The 26,620-nt window shown below is 40.7% G+C and overlaps 2 protein-coding genes across 16 annotated transcripts in view; one reads left to right on the plus strand and one right to left on the minus strand.

The window, feature by feature from the left end:
• Positions 1-26,620, plus strand: part of UNC79 (unc-79 homolog, NALCN channel complex subunit) — a 272,118-nt gene that overhangs the window by 181,324 nt on the left and 64,174 nt on the right. For 9 of the 15 annotated variants that reach the window (XM_064375185.1, XM_064375187.1, XM_021675722.2 and 6 more), the window contains 8 exons: positions 488-670; positions 1,713-1,875; positions 4,407-4,556; positions 5,138-6,358; positions 14,639-14,746; positions 18,336-18,452; positions 21,018-21,101; positions 25,286-25,388. In XM_064375185.1, coding sequence (XP_064231255.1) covers positions 488-670; positions 1,713-1,875; positions 4,407-4,556; positions 5,138-6,358; positions 14,639-14,746; positions 18,336-18,452; positions 21,018-21,101; positions 25,286-25,388 — 2,129 coding nt within the window. The remainder of the gene's footprint in view (positions 1-487; positions 671-1,712; positions 1,876-4,406; positions 4,557-5,137; positions 6,359-14,638; positions 14,747-18,335; positions 18,453-21,017; positions 21,102-25,285; positions 25,389-26,620) is intronic. The other 6 variants (XM_012453158.2, XM_012453161.2, XM_012453159.3 and 3 more) reach the window with 5 other exon arrangements.
• Positions 8,739-9,254, minus strand: LOC105717793 (large ribosomal subunit protein uL23-like). The gene has a single exon (XM_064374502.1). It carries the CDS (start codon positions 9,252-9,254, stop codon positions 8,784-8,786), a length of 471 nt encoding a protein of 156 aa, XP_064230572.1. The 3' UTR covers positions 8,739-8,783.

The raw sequence follows: 26,620 nt of genomic DNA on the forward strand, positions 1-26,620 counted from the left end.
GCGTGAGCCACTGCACCTGGAATGTGCTTTTTCTTATTTCTGAATACATATTGCTAAATTGCTTTCCCAAAAGATTGTACCAAGTTTGGTTGGAATAATACTCAGTTCAAAGATTGAACCAAGTATTGCCTGTTGTCCAGGAATGCCCATTTCCGCAGGTGGTTACCAATACTAGGTTTCGTCATTGTCTAGTTTAACTCTGGTTAATAGTTGAATAAATAAAATTTATTTTCAATAGGTACTGAAATGGATAAATAGATAATTAATTAGATTAAAACTACTTTCATTTACAAGTTTCAAAATTTTTTTGTTAGGTTGGACATTTCCTTTGTGCATACTAGCCATTACTTTTAATATTCTGTGGGATGCCTGTTAAATATTTTGCCTGTTAAAAATTTTAACCACTGGGATGGCTCAAATTTTTCCTTTTGACTTCTGAGTGTTCTTTGTAGCTTTCCATCAGTTATTAATATCTTTTCTATTTCAGGTTATGGACTATAACATTAACTTGGGAAAACACCTTCTCCCCTTAGTGGTTCAGGTGCTCAAATACTGCTCTTGTCCTCAACTCCGGCATTATTTCCAACAGCCGCCTCGTTGCTCCCTCTGGTCCCTAAAGCCTCACATCCGGCAGATGTGGTTGAAGGCTTTGCTTGTCATCCTTTACAAGGTGAGTTGGGTGGTCACTGCTGTTTTGGATGCAGTGGTTCTCTTAGAGAGTACAGCATTAGGAGAACACCTGAGTCTTTAGCTGAAAATTTTGTAGGATAAAAGTTTGACCTTCAGAAGAAGGATCAAGATATGCGATTACTGTTAAGAACCAAAGAGGTATTGAAATGAGAATAGAAACGGGAGGCCCTGTCAATATATACTCTAAAAATGTTTAAAACAAAGAATGATAAATGGTAGGCTGTTGATCAAGAACCTCTGTTTATACTCAGTCTCGTATTTTATCTAAGTATTAATTATTATTTCAGAAAACAAAAAGATACCTGAAATTGTATTCATCCGCTAAATGTTTATGCCAGATACTTTCCTTGAAGGGAATTATAACTATGAACTGGCATGCATTGCTGTCAGTGGTTTGGTGCAGTAGGAAAGGAATATGGTCCCTTGTAGAAGTAAGGCCATGGGGGAGGGCGTGGTGGCTCACTCCTGCAATCCAGCACTTATGGGAGGCCAAGGTGGGTGGGTTGCTTGAGTCTAGGAGTTTGAGCCCAGCCTGGGCAACATATAGAACATATCTTTTATTTCAGTAGGGTTTTGGGGAACAAGTGGTGTTTGGTTACATGGTTAGGTTCATGGTTAAGTTCTTTAGTGGTGATTTCTCTACAAAAAATTAGCCAAGTATGGTGACATAGCTGATCCCACCTACTTGGGAGGCTGACATGGGAGGATCACCTGAGCCCAGTATATTGAGGCTGCAGTGAGCCATGATCATGCCACTGCACTCCAACGTGGGCAACAGAGTAAGACCTTGTCTCTAAATGGATGAATGAATGAATGAATGAATGAATAAATAAATAAATAAGGCCATGAGCAGAATCTGTTTTTACCTCTCTCTCTCTCTCTCTCTCTCTCTCGATCTCTCTGTCTCTCATATATATATTTATCCCCAAGAGATACTGCAAAAAATATCTGGCAAGATCATGTGGAAAAACTCACTCTTTAAAATAACCATTTACCTTTTTCTCCCTTGTTTCATTGGGCAGTATCCATACCGAGACTGTGATATCAGCAAGATCCTGCTGCATCTGATTCACATAACAGTCAATACACTCAATGCGCAGTATCATAGCTGCAAGCCCCATGCCACGGCAGGACCTTTGTACAGTGACAACAGTAACATAAGCAGATACAGCGAAAAAGAAAAAGGTATATATCTAAATTCCATCCCAAACCTAGCTGCAATACCTAATAGATTTCTGGACAATGTTTTCTTAGGAGATAGAGGAGTGTTCCCACATATCATTGTGGAGTCAAAAAAATCACAACTTTCTTCATTTTCCAACCTTCCATGAATGTTGCTGCATTGACTCTGAAATTGAGCATTCAAGAGGAATAATTGATATGCTTCCAAAGCCTATATCATAAGAAATGATATTTTGTAAAATATTTTCTGTTGTTTGATTAAGGAGCCTTTGTAAGCCTTTCTTATGTGTTAGAAGCATCTTGTTTTTTGGCTATAAAGTAAGTCTTGGTTGGCATGCAGTGGAGCCATTCTTTGTAGGTTTCTAGTTTGCTTCTGAACTTTGCACTCATAGAGTTTCAATGGAGGTTAAGTTTGCTGAAGTGTGTTTTCCTAGCCTTTTAATTCAATACAAAGTGACTCAAGGCAAAGGAAATGAAACATTTCTGTTGCATAGGTGTATGTTATCTCCACTATCAACACTTTCTCTATTGCTACCTTTCTCTAAAAGGAGGCAGTAGAATGCAACTCTAGCTAGAGTACAATTGCAGACTGATTTCAGATGAGACATGAGGAACCAGGGTGTATATTTTTAGTTTTTAGTGCAAGTCATGACTGACTAGATTTTAAATTGACATCATTTAATCTAGTCCTTGGAGAAAGCCAAGTGTCTGATGACCGTTTGTGAGGTTAGTAGAGGTAGGACTGCTCTGGAAATATCTCAAAAGGATAAATTCTAGTCAGTGTTCCACGGTTTGTTATTGTTGAAAGTTCCAAAAATCTAGTTTGGCTACTGACGGAACTCGAGAACTAGGTTCTTTAAGTTCTTGTACCATTCAGATCCTTCCTGAAGAATATCTTGTCTACCAGTTTAGGGCTTAGTCTCTGGGAAATTGGGGAGATTGGTTAAACTATGGATGTTTTCAATGTGGGCTTAGTGTTTGGGCCAAACCCTGATGAACCTTTCCGGATGGGAGGCGCCATCTTGTGGTCTTTCAGTCTTCATCCTTCAATGAGTTTTGAAAACTATTTCAAAGTTGCGTAATGTAAGTCACATAATATTGGTTGGAAAAACTGCATTTCTCAAAGGATAGTATTCCAAAAAGGAAATAGAGGAGTAAAGCAGATTATTGTGTTGCATTTCCCCAGAAATATGGGAATTTGATAGGCGTTCTCATCTTTGTGGAAGTTCACTGGGTTAAAAAAAAATTCATTTTGATTGTTAACATTTATTTTTATTTGATTAAAAAGATTAGTGTGGTTATTTCATCTAAAATTTACTGCTTCAAGTTTCATTTACTTGTAGAATTTTGTGCGTTAGAACAGGTTTGGTCCTTAAAACTTGATGCATATACTGCCCTTATACTAAAAAATCTTGAATCATCATAATCACACCTGAGCCTCATTTGTCATATAGGTAGATGTAAGTACAGACCAAACATTATGAGTTCAGTGATATTCAACTTGAATAGTAGGTTAACTCCATTTATTGTGCTATTAAATGCATTTTAGTAGCCTTTTCTGTTGCCACTTTGTACGTGGCTTTGGCCTTTCAAAAGGATGAAAGAAGAAAATTGGTTAAGCAAACTTTGTGGGTTGCAACATATCAACTCTTACCTCATTAATGTACTTTGGGGTTTGTCTTGGATTTTAAAACATCCACGTGGGTATAGAAGGGAGGACGTAGAAACAAGTTCAACAGGCACTCAAAGTGACTGATTTATTTACGTAGGATTAGGGATCATAAGCATCAAAGATTCTTTCTGGGATTCATGAGATCCATAATAGTGACATGTGGTAAACTCCTCAGAGAAGAGTCTTATTGTAATAGGAGGAAATGTTATTTTCTTTTTTCTTTTTCCTTTGTTTACTCTTTCAGTCCATAATCATTTGTGGAGCTTTTGAGATGACAAGTGGCTTTTCTAAGCTTCTTCTGTGTGTTGTGTGTCTCATTATCAAATGTAGAGTACAGTATTTTGCATTCACACCGTATAAGGTGCGTGTACTGTTAGGCTGTGTCTATGCCAGTTACCAAATCGCAGAAAGGCAGATTTCCTTTTTTTTTTGGAAAGGGCAAGATCCACTCATTTTGTTTAATTTCCTTTCACCAAATCAGCCTGAAAATCCACACAAGGCAGTCAAGTCCAAGCAGTGTCACAGGCTCCTGGAAAAAGTGGCTGACATCTATGTGTCATCTGGTGTTCAGTGCACTGGAAAAGTTTCCCAAAAAGGCTCTGTTGGAATCTCACGAAGCCTCTCTTAAAAAATGCTGCCAATTGTCGTGTGAAAAGTGATGGGCAATCTTGTAACAGCTTGCTCTGTTCAATATGTGGAGAATTTGATGCCTGGATGAAATACCAACCCATGGGTAGACTTGGGCTGGTACAGAAACTACCCAGACCTTGTTCCGTAATGTTTTCATTGAAATGCTTGTGTAGACACAGCCTAAGAGAGAATAACCTCTTAAGTGTAATTTTGACTTTCTCTCCCCAATTAGAAGAAGATAGTGTTTTTGATGAATCTGATATTCATGATACACCTACTGGACCCTGCAATAAAGAGTCTCAAACTTTTTTTGCAAGATTGAAAAGAATAGGCGGCAGCAAAATGGTGAAATATCAGCCGGTTGAGATGAATGTTCAGAGAAGTATGAATTTTTTCTCTCAGTAATTTTATGCAGAAATGTTGTACTCTACCGTTTGTTTGGGGTGAAATCTTAATTTTATTATGTTATTACACATTTTAATACTGTTGATTTTTATATATATGTATGCACAAACAGTATATATATAGACACATTTATATATATACGTGAATCGACAGATACATCATTAATGTCATGATCGTCTTTGAGGGCCATTGCTTGATCTGATTTGTTGCAAAATGTTTGCTTCTCTTCCACACGATTTGAATGCAGTTTCCTAGATCTGCCTCAGCCAAAAAATGATCCCCTCTCCTATGCACAAATGAATGGAGCTGAGGAATTATCCCAAAGCCTGATTTTGAAAATCAAATCTTAAACTGCCATTTTGGTTTCTTTCATTCCTAAATTTTCCAGTTTTTGAAATTAGAACGAACCTCACAAAAACTTGGCCAGAAAGTTTGTTTTCCCTCCTGGTGGAGCTGGGATTGTGATGATGATTTATGCCAATTGTATGCCCAAGGATGAGGGGAAAAAATGGTGAAGTCTCCAAGTAAAATAGTACTAGCTTTCTCTGTTTTGATCAGGTGAAATAGAACTGGCTGAATATAGAGAGACGGGTGCATTACAAGACAGCCTTCTCCACTGTGTGAGAGAAGAAAGCATTCCGAAAAAAAAGCTGCGCTCTTTCAAACAAAAATCTCTTGATATAGGGAATGCAGACTCGCTTTTGTTTACATTAGACGAACATCGTAGGAAGTCGTGCATAGATCGGTGTGACATAGAGAAGCCTCCGACCCAAGCTGCGTATGTCGCACAAAGACAAAACGACCCTGGGCGTTCTAGACAGAACTCTGCTACGAGGCCTGACAATAGTGAAATCCCCGAGAACCCAGCTATGGAAGGGTTTCCAGACACTCGAAGGCCTGTCATACCAGAGGTTAGGTTAAACTGTATGGAGACGTTCGAGGTCAAAGTTGACTCGCCGGTACAGCCTGCTCCTAAAGAGGATTTAGATCTGATAGATCTGTCCTCAGATTCAACATCGGAGCCTGAAAAACATTCTATACTCTCAACCTCTGACAGCGACTCTCTTGTATTTGAGCCTCTTCCCCCTCTCAGAATAGTCGAGAGTGATGAAGAAGAGGAGACGATGAACCACGGCAATGACGGCCCCTCCGGTAAAAATGCTGCCTCCTCTCCCTCCATCCCCAGCCATCCCTCCGTCCTCAGCCTGAGCACAACTCCACTTGTGCAAGTAAGCGTGGAGGATTGTTCCAAAGACTTTTCTTCTAAGGACTCAGGAAATAATCAGTCAGCAGGGAACACGGACTCTGCCCTCATCACCTTGGAAGATCCTATGGACTCCGAAGACTCCTCAAGGCCAGAGGAGCTGCCGGAGGTCTCCTGCGGTAGCCCACTCACGCTGAAGCAAAAACGAGACCTCCTTCAGAAGTCGTTTGCTCTCCCTGAGATGTCACTGGATGATCACCCTGACCCAGGCACCGAGGGGGAGAAGCCTGGGGAGCTGATGCCAACTTCAGGGGCAAAAACCGTCCTCCTCAAAGTTCCTGAAGACACAGAGAACCCCACAGAAAGTGAGAAGCCTGATACCAGCGCGGAATCTGATACAGAACAGAATCCTGAAAGGAAGGCGGAAGAGGATGGAGCTGAGGAATCCGAATTTAAGATTCAGATTGTTCCCAGGCAGAGGAAGCAGAGGAAGATTGCTGTCAGTGCTATCCAGAGAGAGTACCTCGACATCTCCTTCAACATTCTAGACAAACTGGGAGAACAGAAAGATCCAGGTAAGCTCGCCTCTCTTCTTTCTCCCAGCCTTAACTTTAAGTCTGTGCATCTTCGTTGGTAGGGTACCGGCTCTGAATATGCATCAGACTCAAACTCTTATAATATCAGGGTATGACATTATAATGGCTTCACAGTCACTCTGAATCCTTCCTGTTTACTGGACAATGTTGGATGTAGATGTGGTTCTACTGGCTCCATAATAAATGTTCCTGTTTTTGTTGTTCTAAATTCTACAGTCAATTCTTGACGACCCTTGGCAATGAGATATAATGGTTAATTAATATCAGGATAATCCAGGTATCATCTTAGCCTTCCTCAAACAGCAAAAGTCATTAACTTGAACTCTTTGCTTTCTTTTTTTCTCTGCTCTATACTAGTGAGCTATGATATAGTCCAAAGAAGGAACCAATGTGAAGGGCTAAAATAAAGCAAAGAGTGCTTAGAATGATTAAGCATTGACTGTGTAATCATTTACAGGGCATACAGCTGATTGTAGATACTAACCAAATATCAGAAACCAAAAAATACCAGTTACAGCCTGGACCCTAATCCATGGTCATCACTTGGTGATGAAGTTGTCACAGCCCATGAATTTCCTGCCTTAGGGCCATTTCTTGTGTTTGCTTGGAGGCATTGTTTCTAAGAAAGAGAACTTGAAAGAAATGGCAAGCCCATGATCCACCTCATCCTATAACACAGTCTTCTGTAATGTTACTGCCATACTGATCAGAACCCATCTTCATTTCTTAGTCCAGACCTTTAAAAAAAAAGTTAATGGAGTTGGCCAGGGATGATGATTTTAGTAGATTATATATAGACTGGGAATGTTAAAAACTGTTGAAGGCCTTAAAGATCTCTAGCTTAGCCCCTCGTATTATACAAGAAGACACCGAGGCTTAGAGGAGGTGATGCACCAGGTCACATGGCCAGACAGAAGCGGTGTCTGATTCTAGTCATGTCTTCCCACTGCTCCACACAAAAGCAACTTCTGAGAGAATATGCTCGGCTTTTTTATCTGCCCCAGGCATTTTGAGAGGTTTCTAGCTGTCCTCTAGCTTACGGGACAGAGCTGTCTACCTCAAAAACACTCTGTAAAAAATCTGTTGAATGAACATTAGTGTATTTGGAAAGGGTCATGCTCCAGCCAGGCAGGGAAAAAAAGGTCCTTGTTCATAACAAGAAAGTTTAAGAAGTTAAGAAGGCTTTCAGGGAAACTGGGACACCTTTTTATTGTTTGGGGCCAGGAAAATGGCTGCAGACAGAAGGAGGACGGCATTGTCCTAGAAACAGTGGAGGTCTATAGGGTGGGGACATACGAGGCTAAGATCCACAGGGTGAGTCTCTGCGATATGTAGGTTACATGTAGATTCTAGAATGCATATTTGTATGTTCAACTCTGTTGGCTTCTTTATTCACCCTTATGTTTGATTGTTCCCCAGACTACCAGGGAGGAAAGGAGTTTTGCATTCATACATTTGTTAACAGAACAAAAGAAAAATACATGGTCATTATAACATGTCTTTAAATTGCATAATATGGATTATACCATCATCATAATTTTGTGTCTCCATAGGGCTTTGCCTCCCACTGACATAATGATCTCTTCTGCCCCTCCTTGCTGGGCATGAGAAGGAGTTCCGTGTGCTTAGAGCATGACCCAGGCATCCCCAGACTTTCCTGCCTCCATCATCAGGAGTGAGGGAGGCCCAGACACTTGCCCTTCCAAACCCTCCCAAACACACAGCCTTGCCACCGCTAACTGCTGGGAGTCCAGGACTAATCTCACTGCGCACTTCACTCTGTTCACGCCAGTCCCTGGAGTACCGGGTCACCCTACATCTCCCTCACTCAGAGCTCCCCAAGCCCTTGCGTACTTTCTGTTCTGAAGCTTTCTCCTTTGTTACTCTGACTCCTGAAACCCTCCCCCTATGTCCTCAGAAATTCATCATCCTTCATGAGCAAAATCCTTCACACACGTTCCCTCTCCTCTGTTTCCCTTGCCTTCTGAGTCTAATGCAAGCCCAGCTCTCCCCAAGGGCATTGCTTTCCCTGCAGCCCATGTTACTGGACTTGGGCCCAGGGCAGGCGTCGTCCTTGCTCTGCACTGCCCCTTTCAGACCCTTCCCTCCTTGTCTGCAGAAACCCCCGCTCTGAGTTGCAAACCCTCAGACCACAGCTCCCACTACTTGCTTTGCTGCATCATCACTAGCCCTGGCTCTTTCTCACTTGTTGACAAATTTGATTTGTGGCCCTTCTTACTCTTTCCTAAATTATTCCTGTCTGAATTCCTGTGGATTTTAATATTAGTGTAGATGACACTCCTGACACTCAGTTCTTTGACTGCATCTTCTCTAGCAATTGTTTTTTTTTTTTTTTATGGTGAAAAGATATACATATATTTAGAATTAGCCAGCTGGACTCAGTTTAGATGATCCCAATTTTGTTGGCAACATCCAAAGCATCGTAATCAGGAGCCAGTGGAACATATGCCTTCTTCTCTCCATCAGGCCGAATCAGGGTGCTGACCTTGGCCACATCAATGTCATAGAGCTCCTTCACAGCCTGTTTGAGCTGGTGCTTGTTGGCTTTAACATCCACAGTGAACACAAGTGTGTTGTTGTCTTCTGTCTTCTTCATGGCAGACTCAGTGGTCAGCGGAAACTTGATGACAGCATAGTGGTCAAGTTTGTTTCTCCTGGGGGCGCTCTTCCGAGGATATCTGGGCTGCCTCCGGAGTCGCAGTGTCTTGGCCGGCTGGAAGGTGGATGACGTGCGGATCTTCTTTTTTTTGTGGCTGTGGACACCTTTCAACACTGCCTTCTTGGCCTTTAAAGCTTTCGCTTTGGCTTCGGCTTTAGGAGGGGCAGGAGCTTCCTTCTTTGCTTTCGGCGTCATCTTGTGAAAAGGGTCCGTGATTGTTTTTTTTTTATCTTCCACCTCAGCTGCTCACACCCACGGTCACATCACAGACCTTGTTATTGCCAATAACTGCAACCTTTTCATGATCTCAGTTTCATGTCTCTCATTCTCTGATTGCCATTTCCTCTCTCCTGGACAAGCATGTATTGATTCTAGTATTTTTTGTTGTCCTTCCTCTACTTCACGTCTTTTCTCCTTTCTCAACTTAAACTCAGGCTATGAGTGTAATCCCTCTGGCCTTTCCCTTTTTAGATTTGCCTGGCTAAACACAACCGTGTTAAATCCAACTCTCCTTCTACCGGTACCTGCACCTATCTGATGAATGTGACTAGGTAAAAACACATAGTGTGTTGTTCAAGAAGTTAAAAGAAAATTAAGAAACATGCTTGAATTCCTTAACATGACCAGTGAAAGCATAGATCCGGGATTGGTAAGCAATAGCACTTGGGCCAAATCTGCCCCACTGCCTGTTTGTGCAAATGAAATTGTATGAAGTACAACTATACATGCAGAAAATAAAATTTAAAAAATTTAAAAAAACAAAGGCTGGGCACGGTGTCTTTAAGCCTATAATCCCAGTACTTTGGGAGGCTGAGGTGGGCAGAGCACATGGTCAGGAGTTCAAGACCAGCCTGGCCAATATGGTGAGACCCCATTTTTACCAAAAATACAAAAATTAGCCAGGCATGGTGGCGGGTACCTCTAGTCCCAGCAACTTGGGAGGCTGAGGCAGGAGAATCGCTTGAACCCAGGAGGCAGAGATTGCAGTGAGCCAAGATTGTGCCACTCTACTCCAGCCTGGGCAACAGAGCACGACTCCATCTCAAAAAAAAAGAAAATTTAAAAAGCCAAAAACACATAATGTTGACTGGCCTTATTTTAAATTAATGGCCATGAACCTCAACTGGGTCCTTCAACCTGGTAAACATATCATATTTTCCTGGTCCATTCACATTTCCAGTCTCCTAAATGACGATTTCATATATTTACAGTCTCCTAAATAACTATTTCATAGCTACTTTTCTCCCCAAACTTTCAATAAGTCTTCCAATTGACATCATTAGAAGGACTGTGCACAGCCTCCTACCACCTTATCTGCCTGCCTTCCAGCCTCTGCACCTACTCACCTGGACGTCCTGGCTGGGCTGTAGGTTAACTGTATTCCTGTCTACATCCAGCCTTTCCACATGTGGGCAAGATTCTATCTCTCTCACTTACTTAAGAATATATGCCCCTAAAATTCTCCCATCTGTATCCTACCCTAGTATTTTTTTTTTCCTAAAGGACCCTTGACTTGAGCATACAAACATAATCTTATTTCTCTTTCTTAAACAAAAGCACTTGATCCATGTTCTCCCAACTATTATCTCGTTTCACTCCTCTCCTTGTAGCAAAACATGTTGGAAGAGTTGTCTATACCATCTCCAGTTTTCTTCCATTCTATTATTTCTAAAAGCTATTCATAGGCTGGGCATGGTGGTGCACACTGTTGTCCCAGCTACTTGGGAGGCTGAGGCAGCAGAATCTCTTGAGCACAGGAGTTGGAGGCTGTAGTGAGCTATGATTGTACTTGTGAATAGCCACAGCACTCCAGCCTGGACAACATAGTGATACCCTGTCTCTTAAAACAATCATTCCTATGAAGATTTCATTCCCATGATTTCACCAAAACAGCAGTTGTCAAGGTCACCAGTGGCCTTCACTGCTAAATCTGTGAGCAGTCAGCCATGAGGTCTTATGTTGACATATCTGCAGTTTTTGACACAGTTGGATCACCCCATCAGTCTCTTTGGTTCCTCTCTATCCCCTAATGATAGAGTGCCTTGTGGTCCCTGTCCTTGATCCTAGTCTCTTCTTTGTGAACTCTCACTCTCTCTATGATCTCATCTGATTTTAGCCTTTACATGTTGTCTGTATGCTACAACAATGATCAGTTACCTATTGCTGGAATAATGCTGTGTAACAAACACCTCAGCAGCACACAACAGTAAGTATTTATTTAGTTCAAGAGCCTATGACTGACCTGGGGATTGGCCAAGGCTGAGTGGCTAGGCTTTGCTTCTCATGCTCGCTGACCTTGACCTTGAAGCCTGGAAATATTCTCATGGTGATGGCAGAGCCACAAAAGAATTCTCTGTAGGAGATAAATGGAAAAGAAGCCCAGTTGTATAGGCACTTTCCAAGCCTCTGGCCATGTTATGCTTGCAAACGTTCTGTCAGCCAAAGCAAACCACATGGCTGAACCAAAGTCAAGAGGGGAAATATACTTTTCCATTTCAGTGGTAGAATGTCAGAGTAACATGGTGAAAGGCATGGATTCGGGGAGAAACGAAGAGTTGGGGCCACATCTCTCAAATATTGCATGGGACTGTTTTTACTCATACTAAAATATTATCTACTGTTTATCTGAAATTAACATTTAACTAAGCATCCTCTATCTAATCTGGCAAACTTAGTCACCTTCAAAACACATCCAGAATGTGGAACCTTCTTCTTACCTCCACTGTTTCCACCCTGGCCTGAGCCACTGACATCTCTGACCTAGAGGGACTGCTAGAGCCTCCTGACTGGTCTCCCACCTTCTACTCCTATAACCTTCATGTCCTCTCAACACAATAGCCAGAGTGATCCTTTAAAATCGGAGATGACACTATTCCCCTGCTTAAAACCTTCCAGTGACTCCCTATTTCCTTCATAGCAAAAATTCAAGTTCTTTAAATGCCTGCAAAGCCCTGTGTGGTCCCAGTCCTCATTGACTCTTCAACTGCATTCGTACTGTTTCCATCACAATGCTACTTAGCCACAGTGACCTCTTGCCAGGTCTTGAATACCTGCTCTGTATTCCTTACCTTTGGGCCTTTCCATTGGCTGCTGCCTCAACCTGGAACTGCCAGATATGTGTCTGGCTCATTCTCTCCCTTCTTTTAATTCTATGATCCAACTCCAGGTTCTCTGTGAGGCCTGCCCTGGACTATGCCCCACTCTCCAACCCCTACCAGGCATCTTGATGTCTCTCTTTCTCTTCTTTGTTTCTCTCCTACAGAGAATTGGTCTTCCAACATACAATAATTTATTCACTTTTATGCATATTAATTATTGTCTGTCTCTTCCCTCCAAAATGAAAGCTCCTAAAGGCAAAGATTTTGTCTGGTTTGTTCACTGATTGTATCCCAAGTGACTAGTAGAGAGCTGGCAAATGTCTGATGAAGGAATAAAATGATAGCCTGACATTTTCTGCCCATCACTATAAAAAATTGAATACAAATATCTTAAGCCAAGTGGATAGCTCTATTCAGATATCTGTCTTAAACTCATACAAATAAAAGGTTTCATAAAATGTTGGAGGGCTGAGAAAAGATTGCCTCGCTTACAGAATCTTGGTACGCTGATAATTATTACCGACTTTCTTACAGTAAGATGTTTCCTTAAAATTAAAGATACACCAAGGATTTTAAAAGGCATACCAAGGCCAGGCACAGTGGCTCATGCCTGAATCCCAGCACTTTGGGATCCAAGGTGGGTGGATCGCCTGAGGTCAGGAGTTTGAGACCAGCCTGGCCAACATGGTGAAACACCATCTCTACTAAAAATACAAAAATTAGCTGGGCATGGTGGTGTGTGCCTGTAATCCCAGCTACATGGAAGGCTGATGCAGAAGAATCGCTTGAACCTGGGAGGTAGAGGTTGCAGTGAGCTGAGTTCACGCCACTGCACTCCAGCCTGGGTGACAAAGCAAGACTCACACACACACACACACACACACACACACACACAAATAGGCACACCAAAACTCTGAAAGTCTTTAATAATCTTTCAGACAATTCTTGAAAATTAGCTTTGAGCTTTTTCACTAACATTATTTGTGAAATTATTAGGTGTTAGTTGTAGCACGCATAGAATACAGGCCGGTAAGGGTAAGAGAGACAATTATGCATGTTTTTGATTAGTGTTTTGGGGAGGATACCTAAGAGAAAAATCATACCTGATCCCTACTATCTTAACGGCTAAAGTAATTTAACAGCAGTCATTGTTTTATGCTTTATTAAGAGGGTTTGGGAAACTTAACAAGAGTTATGCTTTTTTGTTAGCGAGAGGTTATATTAATCTGGCAACCATACCTACTCAGAAAGACCTCTGAGAATCAAAAATGGTTGCTTTGAAATCAGTGCTCAGAAACCTTTCTCCCAGACGCTCACCTAGGATCTGTTCTACAGTTAGCAAGTTTAATTATCATCCAATAATAGAATGTCATCTGTATCCTTAAATTGTATGTTTGTATGTATGTATGTATGTGATTTGCCCTCTGGGAAGAAAAAATGGTCGACACCATGAAAAGGATGAGACAGAAACACTATTAAACTTAAGAACGTGAAGGCATTTAGGGTTGACATCCCTGAATTCCAGTACAGTGTAGTCATGGAAGCACATGGTGGTAACTCCGAGCAGCAAGATGCTCAGTATAGTCACTACATGGTGTGCCTAAGATGGCAAGAAGGTTTGGAAAAAAGCCATTAAACTTTTCAGCACGTTTTGAAAAATAATTTGTAGTTACCTAGAATAATGTGGGACAGAGTGTTTCCCATTATTGATAGGTTAATAAGACAATATTATATGCAGAAAATATTTCACTTTAGATTCAACATTTGTCACATAGGAGAACCAATGACAGTCTGCTTCTTGCTCAATGAATAAAATATAAAATCTGAAATAATCATGCATACTTACTTCAGGTTAAGTACAGTCCGTCCTCCTAAATCACTTAAGGTTTAGCGAAGGTTATAGACAAGCAAACAGACAATTAGATTATAGTGTGGTAGGTCTGGAGAAGGTTGAAGACAAGGTGCTCTGTAATTACATCAAAAGGGCACCTGACCCAGCATTTTTGTTTGTATATTTTTGTGGAGAGAGGTCGTGGAAGCCTCCCTAAAAGAGGAATTTTCTATATAAATTGAGATGCAAATAATGAGTAGGAAATTATCAGACAAAGGAAGAGTACATAGATAGGAGATAGGGATGAACTATTAAGCATATTTACGTCTCAGATGAAAAGAAATTCAGTACAGAAAGGTTAAGGAACTTGTTTGGGGATGTGCATTGTGAGCAGCTGAGCTTTAGCTCTGTAATTTTGCTATCATTAGTCTCCAAGAGGCAGATCCACAGGTGCAGAATGTCACACAGAATCAGCTCTCCCTGGAACATTGTCACTAGTGTGTATGTAATTCCATGGAAGTAACTATTAGGCCCGGAAAGTATATGAAAATTTGAATGGTTGTAGTATGCAAGAGGGAAAAGATACAGAAAAAGTTCTTGAGTTTGCTTTTAATCAGTGTCCTGAGTTTAAATAATACTTTTGTTTGTAGATCCTTCTGCTAAAGGACTTTCAACGTTGGAAATGCCACGAGAATCTTCATCTGCCCCTACGTTAGAAGCAGGTGTGCCGGAAACAAGTAGCCATTCCTCAATATCAAGTAAGATTTCTTCTGCTGATTATTTCATCTGTACATTCATTTTAGAACACTATCTGCTGCCTTGTTTTCAATTTTCACAATCTTGGTATTGTATATATATATTTCTAATGTTGCATCAGCTTCCTGGGTGACAGTATGTTGTATGTTCTCAGAGACCCTGAGGTGTAGGATGGCCCACTTTTGTCCATATCTCAAGTGTTTGATAAATCGCTATGGTTACTGACTGGCCAAGTATCCTAATTTGTTAAGGAACGATTACTGAATTTCATTATTCAATAACATAAAAATTGTATAGCCTGAACATAAAACATGGAAAACCATTTGGGGCACATGAAAAGCATTGTCTATAGCAGAGTTTTACATGGAACACTTTTCTTTAATTTGAGTCGCCTCCATCATTGACAAAATTTGTTCTAAATTATCGTAAAATAAATGTATGATATATCATAATCCCAAAGTCATGACTGAATTTAGCTCTTTGGGATTGGAGAGTGGAAATGGCATGACATTTTACAGGATCTTTAGGAGGCAAGTATTTTAAAACTGGATTCTGTCACTGGGCCCTAGATTTTGTCCATGAGAGCTTGAGTTCCACTGAAGTTCTGTAAGGGTATCCACCTGTCTCTGTAGGGTTAATTACAAGACTTTAGCATGAGACATTCTTGCCTAGAATCAGAGATACGAACAGAGGTGCAGCATCTGTAAACCTTTGTCGTATGTGCTGATAAGTGTTGTGTTCCATGTGGACATTGCCTGAAAAGCTATTTAAAAATTTTTATTTGACCATCTTTCGATGATCCTGAAAAACCAGATAAAGATCTTAATTTAAATAGTGGACTGGTAGTTTGGAACATCATCATCTTCATTGTTCATTCATTCATGCATTCATTCATTCAGCAACTATTTATTAAGTGTCTGCTGGATGCCAGACACTGTGCTTGGCACTGGAGGTCAAAAGTGAATAAATAAACACCATTTGTTCTCCAGGAGTTTGCAGTCATTATAGTAATTGTAGCTACTATTTATTTGACACCTATCATGTGCCAGGCACTGTGCAAAGTGGCTCACATGCATTGTTATCTGATCCAGTTCTTACATCAGCATGTGCATGGTAGATGTTGTTGGCCCCATTTTATAGATTAGGTAACTGAGGTTCAGAGAAGCTAAATGACTTGCCTAAAGTCAAATACCTACTAAGTGATAGAGACAGGAATTGATGCTAGGCCCTTTAGACTTACAAACCCATGTTCATTTTTAGTATATCATATTTCCTTTAAATAATTCAAAATCAATTGTAATAAGGATTATGGAAATTCTAAGAAATTATTTCCAAATGACAGTTAATTGCCCTTTTGGTAGCAAAGAAGAATGGCTAGTTCTGAATCTAATTATTCTTATTTTATTACAAAAATCTGTTTGATCACATGATAAAATGCCAATATTATGTCCACATACTAAAATCATGAAAGTGTATCTTCTCCTAATTTATATGAGTAATCTTTAATAAAATATAGTGGAACAGGTTCGGTGGCTCACACCTGTAATCCCAGCACTTGGGAAGCTGAGGCAGGAGGATCACTTGAGCTCAAGAATTCGAGACCAGCCTGGGTAACATAGTGAGACCCCAGTCTCTACAAAAAAAATAAAAATTAGCCAGGCGTGGTGGCACGTACCTGTAGTCCCAGCTACTCAGGAGAGTGAAGTGGGAGGATCACTTGAGCATGGGAGATGGAGGGTGCAGTGAGCTGTGATCGTGCCACTCCACACCAGCCTGTGCACCCTGTTCCAAAAAAAAAAAAGAAAGAAATAAAAAAGATAGTGAATTAGAGTATAATTTGAAGTAGGATTATTAGCTCAGTAGGACTCAAATGCTAGTTACATATACCATAAAATGAATTTACAAATGTCTCATGATCCAAAAGTCATGGTTTATCTAGACTTTGGATTTGGCTTAGCACTTCATTAGATTTCCTCCTTTCTCCTCCTCGCCATTAAAAGCATGCTCTTGGTGGTGTGTTCTTGGAGGCATCATGCCTGGTGCCTTATACACTGAGCTAAACATTAAGGGTTTTATTCTCAGGGAATTCTGCTGTCTTTAAAAACACCTGAGAATTGAAGACATTATTCAATCAGTAGACGTTTTAAATTTTTCTTTGAGTCTTTTAGATGCTGCTAATTTTTAAATTTGTTAAACCTTTGAAAAGATTTCTGTTTTTGAATTTTACTTAAAGCCGTGCTTTTCAAGTGAGTCAGAACATTGTAAGTTTTGCCAATCAGTGACAAAAATCAGAGCTTTTTAGTATTAGGTTGAGTAGTCATTTTCATGAATTCAGTTAATATTGACTTTAAGTCACAAGAATTCCCTTCTCTTTTGATTAGTTTATCAGCTGATTATTTTGTAGCTAAACATGTTGTGACCACCATTAATCAAACAGCATGCTAGTTACATTAAAAATAATGTTATAATTGATTTCACATCATGCCAAGTTGCCACCTTGGTGCCATGATTGTGAAACCTGTGTATAACATTGAAGAGTTTTCAGGGGCCATACGGTCATCCCAGTTTCTACCATCCCTTTCTTGGGGCGTGTAGTTCACAGCTTCAGTTTCTGAAATTGTTCTTATAAGACAGTGAATAACCACAAGTTGTCAAATATACAAGGTGTTTAGGGTCATGTAGAAAAGTTGCATCCATTATGGTCTGCCTCTCACACTGGGCTGGTTGGTAGGGATTGGTGGGCCTGCTGAGAATAGGAGCAGAGGAGGCTGCTTTCCAACTCAGCAATCTACTGGCAAAAGTGTTTTTCATTGTTTTCTGGTTTGGAAATGCTAATAACTTGACATTTCACTGGTGGGATGTGTCTCAATGCTTAACTTACAGGATAAAAATGTTACTACTTTTTAAAAACAAAGCTATGTACTAGAATATACTCGTGGAATGTTAATTGATTCACATTTTTCAAACAGTAGGCAGAGGCTCACACAGAGATTGAAACAGTTTTTGACTTTGGAGTTGATATATTTTGGTTTTAGGACCACTTCAGTTGCTGACTGGTTCCAAGTCACATAATTTCATTTGCTTCAATTTCTCTCTCTAAAAATTGGGGTTGATATGTGTCATCCTACCCTAAAATATACACGCACACACACATCATGCACACATACACAGATACACTGGGACCTCATGGGACCGTGAAGAAGATGGAAACAATGGATGCACAAGCTCCATTAAAGAAAGTTAAGTCATAAATTTAAATTTATTATTTGTCTTAAATCCATTTGGGAACATGGCAGAGTATGTAATTTAAAAAGTAGATGAAGATGATCATATTTCATTCAATTGTAACTGGGATAAATGTTTACAGGTGACAAATCAGTGCTAATGAGCACTGTCACCATCTTCACTGTCTGAAGAAAGGTACCTGGAACAGCAGAGTGCCTTAGTTTCTCATTTGAACAGAAGCATACAATTTACCAAAAATTATGAATAGCGAATGAAGGGTCAATTAAAATTCTCTATGGATGTGTGGAGCCTTTGTGTGCTGTGGAAATTTATTATTATAATCGTCTCCTAATTTCCTCCATCTAGCTCAGTATAGGCAGATGAAAAGGGGATCTCTGGGAGTTCTGACAATGAGCCAGTTAATGAAGCGGCAGCTGGAGCATCAGTCTAGCGCCCCCCATAACATCAGCAACTGGGACACTGGTGGGTCAAGCTTTTTCTTCTCGTTCTACCTCTTGGATTAGCGAATGCCACTTTCTCTGTGTCCACTCTGCTCCCTTGTTAAAGAATAGATTTTCTCTCCTGTTCTTTGGTTCAGATAATTTTTCAAAACCACCTAAAGTAATTAGTAAGTCTACTTAAACTTCCCAAGTGTGCTGGAGGGACACTCTCTTCTGCTGAGGCTGGCCCAACTCTTGTTCTCTCTAAGACCCAGATTCCAGACATTAGGTTATTGATCTGGGGAGGAGGGAATGGAACTATGGTTTCGTGATGCAAATAAAAAAGAAAACACACAGCAGATTATCCGTATTCTCTGTTGTATAAATGACAAATTACCGCCCAAATGAGGGAATATTTATAGTAATAATAATAGTGATAACAACTGTCAGCTTAGTGACATCATGATCTGCCAGTAGGTTTGGGAATATGAGTTCTGTGTTTTAGCCAGCAGGGTCACCAGGTTGCAGCCGCACACCCCCATGCTCATAAGATGGAACTGCATCTAACCTCAATTTTAAAGTAAGAATTGACTGCCACGACCTGTCTATTCTAAACATGATTGATCACTCTGCATTTTCTCAACTTTGTTACCACATTTTGTACATGTACTACCTTATCAAGCCAGTAGTACTACAGCCACAATCCTCTTTTAAGTGCCTGCCTTTTCTGTTGTTTTTTCTTCTGTAATTAAATGGGTCGTTTGAGTTACAAGATTATAAATGTGAAAACACCTTGCAACATGCATGCATTACTGAAATGTAAGGGCTTATTATGGTGATATGCTCTGGGGCCTACTCTTGGATCAGACTCTTTTAGTATTGTGGTTAATACTTTCTGGCTGCAGTGATATGAAATTATTTTAATGTTCTTCTTGATGACTATGAATTATAATATCCACAAAAGCATAATATTGAGATATTATTATTTTCTTCAAAGCCATACTATTTATGTACATCATTTTACTTGGTCTCATTATTCAGAGAGACAGAGAGAAAGAGAGACAGAGCACTAGTCTAGATAACTAAATTCCACACACCATACCCAATCTCATATTTAACAGATAGTTTCAACTATCCTGGACTTTATAAGGGTTCTTAACAATTGTAAAGGTTTAGTGTTTTCTCTTCATTTTAGTGATATGTGGTAGTGAGCAGTGAATAGCCAAGAGCCAACAGGCAAGGAGAGAAGGAGAAAGACTGGACAGCCAACCTCAGGAGTTTACTGGGTTTAAATGAAGTCTTTCTGCCTACACCAAAGAGGACTGTGCTTTCTTCTTTATGGAGATGAAGCTACGTAAGGAACTGAGAATAGCAGCTTTTATTTGACTAGGTCTCCAAAAATGAAATGCTAATGTGAGGGCTCTGAAGATGATTTTACCTTGCTACTGTTTTCTGCAGTGGGTACCTCAGCCTAAGCTAACCAACCAGTTTAGATTCCGACTACAATGACAACCTAGTTTGATGGACACAGTAGTTATAAAAAGGCACATTGATCTTAATTTTCAGTCTAAATTTTAGTTTAAGAAAATCTACATGATACCAAATAACCCATTTAAAGGAATTTTTCACTTTTCAACCAAATTTCAACCTTGTTCATGTCACTCTGTTTTCTCATTCAATACTTCCCATTTACATGCTGTCTGAATCTTTCCTGAGTTCTCCTGGGCCTATTTTCCATCCTCCAAACTGGTTCTGGAATCACCAAGTCCTACAAGAGCATCATCTCAATATTCTTATTTTGATTAGTGCCAGAAAAAGTCCTCCTCACATCTGAGCCTGGGGAGAGTCTATGACTGTGTAGTACAATGTTAGGTGGCATGTCACTTTAAACTACACATGTAGATTCAGTGACCTGCTGGTCTCCACAAGAACAAATTTGGCCATGTAGGCACACTGAGAAAGGTAGCCTAAAACATGGCTCATGATCAGTTCACCTCAGCACACACCTGAGACCTCAGCTTCTTCCTGAGACCTGCCTCCTTTCCATCCATGCACGGCACCACGACTTGCTGCTTTGCCTCATCTTTCACGTGGACAAACGTTTTTGAAGCACCATGCCTCCATTTTACCCCACTCCCTTATTCCTGTTCCCCATCCTTCAGTCCCACTCCTGGCATTTCCTTCTTACCAGTTCCATGTGTTTTCAGTATGACCTTTCTGGCCATTGCCCCAAATGGTCACTTATGTACTTATTGATTTGCATAAAACATTCCTGTCATGGCTGTGATATTAGCCTTTCATTTCCTATCTGGAGATAATGAGATTTGAACTTTTTTTGGGGGCAGAGTGGGGTGCTTGTCTGGACTTTTTGGGATAGTTTTAGATGCTGTCCTGCTTTTAGTTGCATTTCATGGAACTGAATGGCAGGTTTGTAGTGAAGCCCCAAATAACTCGACCCTAAAATCTAGGATGCGTCCTGTAAATGTTAATCATCAATAGTAACAGGGACCAAAAAAATGGCCCCAAGAGATAATTGGTTAAATTCTTTGTGTTCTAAATGGCACTAAGATGACCACATCAAAGACTGAAACACTCTGTTTATCCACAGAACAGATACAGCCTGGGAAACGCCAGTGTAACGTGTCAACGTGCTTAAACCCTGACCTGGAGGGGCAGCCATTGAGGACGAGAGGTTAGTTGAGTCACAGAGTGTCAGGCTGTAAGAGCTGAAGGAGACTGGACATGTCCATCATCTTGTCACCCAGCAGGTGCAGCCTTTTTCTTAGCGGCTCCATGAAGTGGGGCTGATCTTTGCTGACACACCCCCAGTGGCTGAGAGTGCATGACATCTCATCTTTGAACATGGCCAACAGTTCTTCCTTATAGTGACTTTCTAACCCTTGCACATAACAAGTCTAGTCTCTCTCATAAAATTTTTTTTTTTTGAGACAGGGTCTTGCTCTGTTGCCCTGGTTAGAGTACAGTGATAGGATCTCGGCTCACTGCAACCTCCTCTATCTCCTGGGTTCAAGCCATTCTCCTGCCTTAGCCTCCTGAGTAGCTGGGATTACAAGCATGTATCACCACACCCAGCTAATTTTTGTCTTTGTAGTAGAGACGAGGTTTCACCATGTTGGCTGGGCTAGTCTCAAACTCCTGGCCTCAGGTGGTCCACCCACCTCGGCCTCCCAAAGTGCTGAGATTATAGATGAGCCACCATGCCTGGCCTCTCCTGTAATTTTTTTGATGGTGCTTATTCCCTTAGTCTTTTCTAGACCAGACATTCCTAGGTCCTTCAGCATTCCTCCTCAGACATATCAGCTTTCCCTATCATGCCATATCTACTCTTCTGAGCATGGTCCAGCTAATCTGTATTTTTTCTAGAATATTGAGGTCACAGGTTAATAGCTTCTTTCCAGCTCTCTGAAGTATGCATTGAAAAGATTCACTTGACTTGATGTTGCTCATGGAAGCAAGCTGCAGGTCAATCTGTGCTAAGGTCAGAATATTCATTTTGAATTTTAACTACCAAAGTAGTTGTTATCTTTGTTCTTTCTTAATTGAGAAGGCAGATTAACCTATCATTGGTAGAAAAACAAAATACCCGGAAAGAATTATGATCACCTCTCACAACCAGTGTCTTAAATCAAGTAGAGCTCTTTTTCTAGACCATGTCACTCTTCTAATTTTCCTAAGGAATAAGGAGATATTGATCTCCAGCTTTTGCTAACATTTCTTTGCCAATGAATAGCAGTTTTAGTTCCTGTATTGGATGAAGTGAGATTCTTTTCATCTATAGGACTAGGAAAAGCTTTGATGAGTAGAAGTAAGAGTGGTTGAACAAATCTTTGGTGCTTGTTCCTGATCTAGCTACTCAGTAGCAGTAAAAGTGGAATGACATGGTGAGAACACTGAGATGGAAAGTCAGTGTCTTTCATGGTAAACTGAAGAGCCCATTGGTGCAGCTGGGGGACTGATCCATGCACATCTGCTTTGAGACAAACACCTTCATAATTTCTCCTGTCTCCAAGACTCCCAAAGGGACTTTTGTCAAAATCTTCAGCTTCAAAGTTGGGCTCTGGAGGTGGGCCCCTCTTCATTCAAGTTTCTGAGAGCCCTCTGTCTCTGCTGTAGAGTGAACTTCAGCTATTCAGAAGGGGAGCCAGTAGTGGAGGCATCAGAAATGTTGGCAGCAACTCGAGGATGATGGGGACTGCCTTTAACATTGTAGACTTATTGTGACTGAAGTATAACCAAAGGTGGCTGAGGTCTGTGGCCTCCTTTTTGCATTTCCCACCTTCTCCTAGGTACTCTTTGTTCCCACTTTAGTGGTAATGTTTAGGAATCCATTGATTCAGCCAGTGTTGCCCATGGTGGCCAGTGTTCAATAACTGAACCTGTTTGCTTTTATAGATGACGGCTCTAAAGATGACATCATACATTCCGTGCTGTCATATGGAAAAACAACTTCACAATGCTATTGTCAAAAACACCTCTTTCTTGGCATTTGTATTAGGTAATAATTAGTTTGAAACTACCGGAATGACTTTGAGTTCCTCCCTTTTCTTGACTTTAGTTGTGATTACTGTATAACAGTAATTGGCAATACTCTTCTGAAAGGCTTGACTCCAAGGTTTTTAATTAAAAAATCAATTTCTTATGTTTCCAGTAAGTCTATGTACATATCACCATATATTGTGTGGGCTGAATTTTTCCACTTTTAGCACAGGCATTTTGACATCTGGTCAATGCGGTCTGTCAATGTTCAAGAAATGTGGAGTATTGGATTTAAATTTTCTGTGTCTTGGTCTCTTGAAGCAACTTCATGCTCTTTACTGTGCTATTTAATAATAAATTTGTGTCTTCGTTTATCTTGTCCTATTTCTTGTCTTTTCTATTATTATTATTATTATTATTACTTTTATTATTTTTTGAGACGGAGTTTCGCTCTTGTTAGCCAGGCTGGAATGCAATGGCGTGATCTCGGCTCACCGCAACCTCCGCCTCCTGGGTTCAGGTAATTCTCCTGCCTCAGCATCCTGAGTAGCTGGGATTACAGGCACGTGCCACCGTGCCCAGCTAATTTTTTTTTGTATTTTTAGTAGAGACGGGGTTTCACCATGTTGACCAGGATGGTCTAGATCTCTTGACCTCGTGATCCACCCGCCTCGGCCTCCCAAAGTGCTGGGATTATAGGCGTGAGCCACCACGCCCGGCCGTCTTTTCTATTATTAATCAGTGTACACTTATACCTGTAATACTGTTGCTTCCACTCAAGGTAACATCTTTATGAAACAAACAATTGGAGATCTTTGTCAATGATACACTTGTGTATACTTAGGAAAGGATGTTATCTTGGACATAGCTGATAAATATGGTAGTAAAATTCGGATTCCCATTTGGGAGCTTAGGAAGTGACATAAAGATATTTTCAGATACTTTCCTTTGCAGTTTGGATTTGCAAATGTTCTGCTTCTCATACTTTTTTGTAACCTTTGATCAGGCAAAGGAGTCTGCAGTATGGAAGCATCTTGACTTTTCAAAGGCTCAACACCATTTTTTCCTTCGAAAATTCAGATTGAAGCACATTGCCTACTTGGCTAGCTTTATGAATATTTTGATTCCTTTGGAAACTCATTGTCTGAATCATCTTTCTCCTATTTGAGGAAAGATCATACCAGGTTGTTTTTTTTTTCCTCCTGGCACCAAGATACTAATTCCTTGATGAGAAACATTATTTAATGACTGTTGGATTTTTCTGCCTTCTTTCCTGTTTGAAGAACTTAGAGTTTTAGTTAGTACTTTGTAGAATATGGCATTATTCTGGATGATCACTTTGAGATTCTTCTTGGGGTACCTCATTTTCATCTGAGATTCTGTCTTGCACTAGTGGCTTTCTTAGTGGAAAACAGCTTCCTGAATCTCCAGACTGATTTACTCCTCCCTGGAGCATGTTGCTAAGATTCTTGCCTCAGATTTCTTGGAAGGCATCAAACCCCAAAGTTTTAAACACTGTGGTATCGATTGGCTGATGTGGAATGAGTCACTGGATGGGTTCCTTCAAAAAGTCTTGATATTTCATTCATAAATACTTCAGTTTGAAAAATGGAAGGCCAGACACAGTGGCTCACAGCTGTAATCCTAGCACTTTGGGAGGCTGAGGTAGGAGGATCCCTCAAGCCAAGGATCTTGAGACCAGCCCAGGTAACATATTTTGTCTTTACAAAATACTTAAAAATTAGCCAGGCATGGTGGTGTGTGCCTGTAGTCCCAGCTACTTTAGTGGCTGAGATGGGAGGATTGCTTGAACCTCGAAACTTGAGGCTGCTCTGAGCCATGCTCACGCCACTGCACTCCAGCCTGGGTGACAAAGCAAGACCTTGTCTCAAACAAACAAACAAACAAACAAACACACTGATATTTCTTAGCTCAAAGATCTTCCATTGCTTAAGTGCATGGAATTCTGGGATCTTACCACCTTCCCATATTAGCAAAACTGTAATGTTGATATGCATTTGTGATTTTAGAAATGCAGTATTATATGGGCAGTTTCCATTTATGCTTACAAATAATGTTTGTAGCTCATTTAAGGGTACCCTTGAATAGATTTCCCTTTGTCTTTCATCTTTGTCCTCAGACCCTGCTGGCACACCTAAGAGAGTGAAGTCTAGCTCTTCACTTCATCCAAGTGGAAACAAATCACAATCTTTCTTGACTTCATTTCATGGTTGAGGGCTTTCTACATTACAATTGGGTTGTCCACATTGCATTCAAGGGAATGTGATCCTTGGAGGGTTTCCAAGAGGAGAACCAGGCCTTTCTTGGCCCCTTGAAGCTCAACTATATTCACTGGTTGTTTCTTTGCTGCTTACCCAGGTGCCACCAAATCCAGCCTGCTGTCTGCACCGAGCATAGTCAGTATGTTTGTGCCTGCACCCGAAGAATTCACTGATGAGCAGCCGACAATGATGACGGACAAGTAAGCTCGCATAGTTATTTTCTTCACCATGTATACAGAATTTGAGTTTGGTCACCACAGTGGTGACAAAGTTTCAGAAGAAGCATGCTTTGCTTTTAAGTCATAATTTGTTCTTCCATTATATTGCCTGGCACATAGATGCTTGTTCAGTGAATATAATAAAGAGTAACCAAAGCATGTGGATTGCTTGAGCCCAGGAGTTTGAGACTAGCCTGGGCAACATGGCAAAACCCTGTTTCTACTAAAAATACTAAAATTAGCCTGGTATGGTGGTGTGTGCCTGTAGTCCCAGCTACTAGGGAGGTTGAGGTGGGAAGATCTCTTGAGCTTGGGGGGTCAAGGCTGCAGTGAGCCATGATGGCACCACTGAACTCCTGCCTGGGTGACAGAGTGACTGTGTCAAAACAAAACAAAATGCTTTTAAGAGTTCAAGTTTAGAGAAATTCCCTTGGACCAGGAAGCCTTCTTGGTAAAGGTGACCTGATTGATAAATTAGGTATGTGATATGGTTTGGCTGTGTCCCCACCCAAATCTCAGCTTGAACTGTCATAATCCCCACATGTCAAGGGTGGGGCCAGCTGGAGATAATTGAATCATGGGGGTGATTTCCCCCATATTGTTCTCATGGTAGTGAATAAATCTCACAAGATCTGATGGTTTTATAAATGGGAGATCCCCCTGCAGAAGCTATCTTGCCTGCCACCATGTAAGATGTGACTTTGCTCCTCCTTGCCTTTCACCATGATTGTGAGGCCTCCCCAGCCATGTGGAACTGTGAGTCAATAAAACCTCTTTCCTTTATAAATTACTCAGTCTTGGGTATGTCTTTATTAGCAGCATGAGAACAGACTAATACAATATGCTTCTGATAAAAGGTGAGGAGGGTAAGGTGGAAGGAGCTGGTGTGAGTATCCCTGTAGCTGGCCACCCATTACTCATTTGTAGGGAGCTGACAGCCTTGACTGAAGAAGCGATGGTGCCTGTCTTGTGCAGGTGCCTTAGAAGGTCCACATGGGTCACTGAGTTGCTAGCAGAGGGGTCTCCTCAGCTCTTCCTTTGATGTTATCCCCCTCCCCAAGTCTTAATCTTTCTTAGTTGCCTTTCTGTGCACTCCATTTCTTTTCTTTTTTACTTAGTAATGTGAATCCTGTATTTTAAAATGTCAATTTGTAAGAAATTTTTATGCTTTTTTGGGGGCCTATATTTAGGAAGGTTTCAGAAGGAAAGGTCAC

Source organism: Aotus nancymaae, unplaced genomic scaffold, assembly GCF_030222135.1.
Source record: "Aotus nancymaae isolate 86718 unplaced genomic scaffold, 86718_ANA_hifiasm-v0.15.2.pri h1tg000011l, whole genome shotgun sequence".
In the NCBI taxonomy this organism is placed as follows: Eukaryota; Metazoa; Chordata; class Mammalia; order Primates; family Aotidae; genus Aotus; species Aotus nancymaae.

Coding starts and splice junctions, on each gene's coding strand:
- LOC105717793 (XM_064374502.1), bottom strand. CDS start 9,254: ATGACGCCGAAAGCAAAGAAGGAAGCTCCTGCCCCTCCTAAAGCCGAA.